General features: G+C 46.4%; 1 protein-coding gene across 2 annotated transcripts in view; it reads right to left on the bottom strand.

Annotated features, from left to right (window-relative positions):
• Positions 1 to 1176: 1176 nt before the first annotated feature.
• gpn1 (GPN-loop GTPase 1) overlaps positions 1177 to 8870 on the bottom strand; it is a 137581-nt gene continuing 129887 nt past the window's right edge. For both annotated transcript variants that reach the window (XM_068027571.1, XM_068027572.1), the window contains 2 exons: positions 3517 to 3630; positions 1177 to 1650 (listed from right to left, as the gene is read on the bottom strand). In XM_068027571.1, the coding sequence (XP_067883672.1) occupies positions 1565 to 1650; positions 3517 to 3630 (200 nt within the window). In that variant the 3' untranslated portion in view covers positions 1177 to 1564. The remainder of the gene's footprint in view (positions 1651 to 3516; positions 3631 to 8870) is intronic.

The following is an 8870-nucleotide window of genomic DNA, read 5'->3' as shown; positions in this document are numbered from 1 at the left end:
TAGACTCAACTGGAGTATTGTGCCCAGTTCTGGTCACCACACTTCAGGAAGGATGTGAGGGTCCTTGAGAGGCTGCAGAGGAGATTTACCAGAATGGTTCCAGGATGGAAGATTTTAGTTACAAGGTTAGGTTGGAAAAGCTGGGTTTATTCTCCCTAGAACAAAGGAAATTAAGGGGCGATTTAATAGAAGTGTACAAGATTATGACAGGCTTAGATAAGTTAGACAAGGAAAAGCTGTTCCCATTAACAAATGGTACAAGGACTAGGGGACACAGATTGAGGGTTTTGGGCAGGAGATGCAGGGAAATATGAGGAAGCATATTTTTATGCAGTGGGTGGTAGAACCATAGAAAAATTATGGCACAGAAAGAGGCCATTCAGCCCATCGTGTCTGTGCCGACTGGAAAAAAAACTAGCTGCCCAATCCAGGTAATGACCTGGAATTCATTACCCACAAGGATGGTGCAAGTGGAGACAATCACTGACGTCAAGGGGGAGATGGGTAGCCACTTGAGAGAAAGAGACTTGCAGGGCTACCGGATTGAGCTGGAGAGTGGGATTGATGGCATAGCTCCGTGTAAAGCCGGCATGGACTCAATGGGCCGAATGGCCTCCTGTGTTGTAAATGACTATGTTGCAATTACAGCACATCACCTGCCCTACCATGCCTGTCTAACCTTATTTGAGTAGTTAACTAGTTACTAATGTAGTAAAGTAATAGCAAGTTACAGTCTCCCAGTTTGGAGACAAAAGAACACTCACCAGCTACTGGAGGTAAAACAAAAGGAATAAAAAGCAGCACCTCCTTCCCCTTCTGCACCAAATTTCAACTTGCACCTAATTCCTGAATTTAGCACGCAGTTAAAGAAAGCACTCTGTTCTCCGATCACTCTGTGCTCCACACTCTAAATAAACGCTGGCCTTGCCAGCGATGCTCAAATCCCACAAATGAATAAAAAAAATCCCCAACCCCAACTTCTTCCCCAATGCCCTAGCTTGAAGTTACTAAAATGAACAGCCTCTGTCTCACTGCTGCCTCCACATTTGCTGATCATCTGGTGGTTCCGGGATCTATACACACCTCACTTGGGTCGGGGTCACTGAGAAATACACCTCCCTCCCAATTGCACCCCTTTACCTCCCCACACAGAGTCAGAGAAAGGAGATTGCTGCGTTTTAACTGAAATAAAAGCTTTACTTCTTAAATAAATACCCCAAATCCATGATTTGTGAAGTTACAGACAAGAGTGGACTCAAATGTTCAGGTGGAGAGGACCAGGCAAGATAGCGCCCAGCACAACAGAATGGAGGGGAAGTGGAGGCTGACCCATTAAATTATTATGAGTGTCCCCGAGCTGGGCCCAGGCAATCTGATCCACGGAGCTTAAGGAGCAGAATGTTGACAGGAGTCAGCACGTCCAACCCAATTCCAAGCCAGAACCCACATGTCCCACTGGTGAGCACAAGGGTCCCAGCAGAGGTGCAGAGGGCTGCTGGGTGATGATACTCAGCTAGGGCTGCTTTTCTTGTCCTGGGTTCCTGGTCCAATTGCTCACTTCCTCTCACTCATTGGCTGCAGTGTGTTTTCTGCACTTTCTCTTCTCCAGGTATCTTCGGAAGGCAGGTTCCTCACTCTGGTCCTCTGCCTCTGCTCACAGAAATCAAACATTCAGGCTGACTTGATAATGACAGACTGGTAGACAATCAGCATGGAGATAAGCCAAGCCCAGCCCAGCCCCCAAATCTCAACTCTAAACCTTAACAAAACCTCAGCCTGGCACCCCCCACTGCCTCGCAACGATCCCCAGATACCCCGACAATTCCCCCGCCCCACCAACAGCAACGCACCCACCCAGGGAGGGGGATTGTGATATACTTGAACATATTAGCATTGAAAGGGAGGAAATATTAGCTGTTTTAGCGGACTTAAAAGTGGATAAATCCTCAGGCCCAGATGAGATGCATCACAGGCTGCTATATGAGGCAAGGGAGGAGATTGCAGGGGTTCTGACACAAATTTTCAAATCCTCTCTGGCCACAGTTGAGGTACCAGAGGAAAGGAGGACAGCGAATGTGGTACCATTATTCAAGAAATGTAGTAGGAATAAACCAGGTAATTACAGGCTGTTGAGTCTAACATCAGTGGTAGGGAAACTATTGGAAAAAATTCTGAGGGACAGGATTAATCTCCACTTGGAGAGGCAGGGATTAATCAGGGATAGTCAGCATGGCCTTGTCAGGGGGAGATGGTGTCTAACTAACTTGATTGAATTTTTTGAGGCGGTGACTAGATGTGTAGATGAGGGTAAAGCAGTTGATGTAGTCGACATGGACTTCAGTAAGGCTTTTGATAAGGTCCCGCATGGGAGATTGGTTAAGAAGGTAAGAGCCCATGGAATCCATGGCAATTTGGCAAATTGGATTCAAAATTGGCTTAGTGGCAGGAGGCAGAGGGTAATGGTCGAGGGTTGTTTTTTCGAGTGGAAGCCTGTGACTAGTGGTGTGACCGCAGGGATCGGTGCTGGGACCCTTGCTGTTTGTAGTGTACATTAATGATTTAGACGTGAATATAGGAGGTATGATCAGCAAGTTCGCAGATGACATGAAAATTGGTGGTGTTGTAAATAGTGGGGAGGAAAGCCTTAGATTACAGGACGATAGAGATGGGCTGGTAAGATAGACAGAGCAGTGGCAAATGGAATTTAATCCTGAGAAGTGTGAGGTGATGCATTTTGGGAGGACTAACTAGGCAAGGGAATATACAATGGATGGTAAGACCCTTGAAAGTACAGAGGGACCTTGGTGTACTTGTCCACAGATCACTGAAGGCAGCAGCACAGGTAGAGAAGGCGGTTAGGAAGGCATATGGGATACTTGCCTTTATTAGCCGAGGCATAGAATATGAGAGTGGGGAGTTATGATGGAGTTGTATAAAACGCGAGTTAGGCCACAACTGGAGTACTGTGTACAGTTCTGGGCATCACACTATAGGAAGGATGCGATTGCACTGGATAGGGTGCCGAGGAGATTCACCAGGATGTTGCCTGGGCTGGAGCATTTCAGCTATGAAGAGAGACTGAAAAGGCTAGGGTTGTTTTCCTTAGTGCAGAGAAGGCTGAGGGGGGACCTGATTGAGGTATACAAAATTATGAGAGGCATTGATAGGTTAGATAGGAAGAAACCTTTTCCTTAGCGGAGGGGTCAATAACCAGGGGGCATAGATTTAAGGTATGGGGATTTGAGGAAAAAAATTTTCACTCGGAGGGTGGTTGGAATCTGGAACACACTGCCTGAAGGGGTGGTAGAGGCAGGAACCCTCACAACATTTAAGTAGTATTTAGATGAGCACTTGAAATGCCATAGCATACAAGGCTACAGGCCAAGTGCCAGAAAATGGGATTAGAATAGTTAGGTGCTTGATGACCGGCACATACACGATGGGCCGAAGAGCCTGTTTCTGTGCTGTATAACACTATGACCCCCAACACCCCCCTCCCTGGCATTTGCCTCTTACTTTGATGATCCAGGTCGTCAGTGTCTGAATCCACTTCCTCATCCTCCTCATCAGTGATTCCGCGGGTCAGGATCAGGGCCGAGGGTCCTGGCTCCACATCACGCTCCATGTCCACTTGGGGCAAAGGGCAAGAAGTGCAATCAGTCAAGATACTGACAACTCCTGAGAGATCCCCTCCCTAGGAAAACCACCCCACCCCTCCGTAGAATATCAACTCTTACCCCAGAAAGATCGCTACACATCACCTGTCCCAGCAGTAACCCGAGCTTGCAGCAGCCAACCAGGAGTCCAGGTACTGTCATTATCCAACAATGGGGGGGGAAAGACGACAGAGACAGAGAGGGAAAGCAACTACTATTATTACATTAAAGGTGCTAAATAAATACAATGTAACAAGGCCCTTCACAGGAGCACTATAAAAGAAAATTTAACACAGAGCCACGCAAGGAGATATTTGGGCTGGTAACCAAACGTTTCCTCAAAGAGGTAGGTTTTAAAGAGCGAATTAAAGAATGAACTAGAGGTAGAGAGGCCGAGAGGTTTAGAGAGGGAATTTCAGTGCTTAGGACCCAGGCAGCTGAAGGCACAGCTGCCAATGGTGCAGCAACTAAAATCAGGGATCCTCCAGTGGTCAGAATTCGAAGAGTGCAGATATCGGAGAGTTGTGGGGCTAGAACACTACCCTAAGGAACTCCTGCAGTGATGTCCTGGGACTGAAATGATTGACCAACAACCACAACCATATTCCTTTGTGCTATGAATGACTCCAGCCAACAGAGCGTTTTCCCCGATTCCCATTGTCTCCAGTTTTGCTTGGGCTCCTTGATGCCATACTCAGTTAAATGCTGCCTAGCACAAAGATGTGATGGGACCACCTCCCTAAACATGCTATCCACATACTCCTCCGCCTCACGGATGTACAAGAGTGACTCCAGCTGCCACACGGGTTCTGAAACCCAGAACTCGAGCTTCTTCTGTAGCTCGTGACACTTCCTGCAGATGTGTTTGTCTAGGACACATGGTGTGGCCATGACTTCCCACATGCCACAGGCTGTACATTCCAATCGGCAAAGCTGACCTGCCATACCGTAACTTTACAGACTATTAATAATAAGTAGAATAGCTTACCAGGTACTCACCAAACAGCTCCTTCCACTTCACCGAAACAAGAACCAAATACTGGAGGGTTAAAAAAGTAGAAAAATGGAGCACCTCTGCCCCCTTCACCGAACTCCAATTTCCACACTCAGCTTGAATCTGCATTACCATCGCTGAACCCCCCCCACTATCAACATCCTGGGGTCACCAGTGACCCAAAGCTGAACTGGAGCAGCCACAGAAATGCTGTGGCTACAAGAGCAGGTCAGAGGTTGGGAATCCTGTGGCGAGCAACTCGCCTCCTGTCTCCCCAATGCCTGTCCACCATCTGCAAGGCATAAGTTAGGAGTGTGAGGGAATACTCTCTGCTTGCCTGGATGGGTGCAGCTCCAACAACACTCAAGAAGTTCAACACCAACCAGGACAAAGCAGCCTGCTTGATTGGCACCCCCATCCACAACCTTCAACATTCACTCCCTCCACCATCGATGCACAGTGGCAGCAGTGTGTACCATCTACAAGATGCACTGCAGCAACTCAGCAAGGCTCCTTAGACAGCACCTTCCAAACCCACGACCACTACCATCTAGAAGGGCAAGGGCAGCAGATGCGTGCCAACATCACTACCTGCAAGTTCCCCTCCAAGCCATGCACCATCCTGACTTGGAACTATATCGCCGTTCCTTCACTGTCGCTGGATCAAAATCCTGGAACTCCCTTCCTAACAGCACTGTGGGTGAACCTACACCACATGGACTGCAGCGGTTGAAGGCGACAGCTCATCACCACCTTCTCAAGGGCAATTAGGAATGGACCATAAATGCTGGTCTGGCCAGCGACGCCCACATCCCACGAACGAATAAAAAAAAGCTGAGAAGGCAGACAGGGCCTCTGTTTAACATCTCATCTGAAAGATGGCACCTCTGACATTCCAGTGCAGTACTGAGACTGCACGATCAGCCTTGATTTTTGTGCCCCTGGAGTAGGACTTGAACCCACAATCTTCTGACTTAAGAGGCTAGAGTGCTACAAACTGAGCCACCGCTGACAAACATGTCCTTTAGGCACTTCAGGTAAAGGGAAAACTAAAACTGTATAGTAATTAAACCAGGAGAGAGAAATAAAAAATGTGAATAAAACATTAGAAAAAGAGGACAGATTAGGGTCTGTGGTCCAAATAAGAATTCTTTATACAAATAAAGAGTTTGAGGAACAAACTGAATGAATTACAAGTGTAAATGGAGGGCATGACATGGTAACATTTACTGAGACATGGCTGCAGGGTCGGGAACAAAATATACCAAGTAGTGACGTTTACAGGAAAGATAGGGATAATGGTAGGAGTAGCCTTCATAAGGATGAAACCACTTAAATGATGAGACGTTATAATGAGAGGCAAGCAAGTAGTGGAGACTTTACGGATAGGATTAATAAATAGAAAAGCACTTCAGACTGTAAGCTGGATTGTGTACAGGCCCTCTTGTAGCAGTTGTGAAGTGGCAGGATGTATAAATGCAGAGATCAAACAAACAAACATGTAAAAAAGGCAGAGTGATTTTAATGGGGGATTTGAAATTTCATAGATTGGGATAAGGAGAGTACCAAATCAGAAAGACAGTGAATTTCTTGAATGCGCCCGGTTAGTTTTCTGCAGCAATATGTTCCAGAGTCAACAACGGGACAGGCCATATCAGATTCAGTTCAAGTTCCGAAGAAGGGTCACAGACCCGAAACGTTAACTCTGCTTCTCTTTCCACAGATGCTGCCAGACCTGCTGAGTGGTTCCAGCATTTCTTGTTTTTATATCAGATTCAGTAATGACTAATACTCCAGATATAGTTAACAGTCTAATGGTGTGTGAATGTTTATCGAACAGCGATCATAATATGATTTGGGAAGGCGGTGGTGTAGTGGTAATGTCACTAGTTATCCAGAGCCCAGGCTAATGCTCTGGGGACATGGGTTCGAATCCCACCATGGCAGATGGTGGGATTTATATTCAATTAATAAATCTGGAATTAAAAAGCTAGTCTAATGGTGACCATGAAAGCATTGTCGATTGTTGTAAAAACCCATCAGGTTCTATAATGTCCTTTAGGGAAGGAAATCTGCCGTCCTTACCTGGTAAGGCCTACATGCAACTCCAGACCCACAGCAATGTGGTTGATTCATAAATGCCCTCTGAAATGGCCCAGCAAGTCACCCAGTTCAACTCAAGACCATAAGAAATAGGAGCAGAAGTAGACCGTATGGCCCATCGAGGCTGCTCCACCATTCAATACTATCATGGCTAATCTGGGGCTTCAATTCCACCTTACTGCCCGCTCCCCATATCCCTTAGTTCCCTGCGAGACCAAAAAATCCATCTATCCCAGCCTTAAATGTATTCAATGATGGAGGAGCCACAACCCTCTGGGGCAGAAAATTCCAAAGATTCACAACCCTTTGAGTGTAGTAATTTCTCATCTCAGTCCTGAATGATTGACCCCTTATCCTGAGACTGTGTCCCCGTGTTCTAGATTCCCTGACCAGCAGAAACAATCTCTCAGCTTCTACCCTATCAAGCCCTTTCAGAATTTTGTACATCTCAACTAGATCACCTCTCATTCTTCTAAACTCCAGAGAACACAGGCCAAATTTACTCAGCCTCTCATCATAGGACAACTGCCTCATCCCAGGGACCAATTTAGTAAACCTCTGCTGCACTGCCTTCAGTGCAAGTATATCTTTTCCTAAACGTGGAGACCAAAACTGCACACAGTATTCCAGGTGTAGTCTCACCAAAGCCCTGTACAATTATAGTGAGACTTCTTTATTCCTGTACTCCAATCCCTTTCAATAAAGGCCAACATGCCATCTGCCTTCCTAATAACCTGCTGCACCTGCATGTTAACTTTGTGCATTCCTTGTACGAGTCTCTCTGAACATTAACACTTAACGGTTTCACACCTTTTAAAAAATATTCTGCTTTTCTATTTTTATGACCAAAGTGAACAACTTCACACGTCCCTACATTATACTCCATTTGCCATCTTGTTGCTCACTCAACCTGTCCATATCTCTTTGCAGCCTCGCTACATCATAGAATCATAGAAAGTTTAAGGCACAGAAAGAGGCCACTTGGCCCACTGTGTCTGTGCCGGCCAAAAAACGATCCACCTATTCTAATCCCACCTTCCAGCACTTGGTCCGTGGTCCTGCAGCTTATGGAACTTGAGGTGCATATCCAGACTCCTTTTGAATGAGTTGAGGGTTTCTGCCTCAACTACCCTTTCAGGCAGTGAGTTCCAGACCATCAGCACCCTCTGGGTGAAAAGGTTTTTCCTCATCTCCCCTCTAATTTTTCTACCAATCACTTTAAATCCATGCCCCCTCGTCACTGACCTCTCTGCTGAGGTGAACAGACTCTTCACCTCCACTCTATCCAAGTCCCTAAACAATTTTAACATTTAAATCTGATCTCCCCTCAGCCTTCTCTGTTCCAAGGAGAACAACCCCAGCCTATCCAATCTTTCCTCATAGTTGCATTTTTCCAGTCCTGGCAATATCCTCGTAAATCTCCTCTGTACCCTCTCTAGTGTAATTACATCCTTTCTGTAATGAGGCGACCAGAACTGCACACAGTACTCAAGTTGTGGCCTAACCAATGATTTAGACAGTTTCAGCATAAACTCCCTGCTCTTATATTCTATACCTCGGCTAGTAAAGGAAAGGATTCCATATGTCTTCCTAACCACTTTATCGACCTGTCCTGCTACCTTCAGGGACCTGTGGACATTCACTCCAAGGTCCCTTACTTCCTCTACACCTCTCAGTATTTTTCCATTAATTGTGTATTCCTTTGCCTTGTTTGAACTCCCCAAATGCATCACCTCACACTTCTCCAAGTTGAATTCCATTTGCCACTTTTCTGGCCATCGGACCAGACCATCAATATCTTCCTGCAGCCTACAGCTATCTTCCTTGCTATCTAACACACGGCAAATCTTTGTGTCGTCTGCAAACTTCTTGATCATGCCCCCTGCCTGTGCAAGTTCGCCCTGTGTCTGCGTGGGTTTCCTCCGGGTGCTCCGGTTTCCTCCCACATGCCAAAGACTTGCAGGTTGATAGGTAAATTGGCCATTATAAATTGCCCCTAGTATAGGTAGGTGGTAGGGAAATATAGGGACAGGTGGGGATGTGGTAGGAATATGGAATTAGTGTAGGATTAGTATAAATGGGTGGTTGATGGTCGGCACAGACTCGGTGGGCCGAAG

Source organism: Heterodontus francisci, unplaced genomic scaffold, assembly GCF_036365525.1.
Source record: "Heterodontus francisci isolate sHetFra1 unplaced genomic scaffold, sHetFra1.hap1 HAP1_SCAFFOLD_593, whole genome shotgun sequence".
NCBI classification, from domain to species: domain Eukaryota; kingdom Metazoa; phylum Chordata; class Chondrichthyes; order Heterodontiformes; family Heterodontidae; genus Heterodontus; species Heterodontus francisci.
Note: the sequence above shows the minus strand (reverse complement) of the source record. Positions and strands in the feature narration are given on the sequence as shown.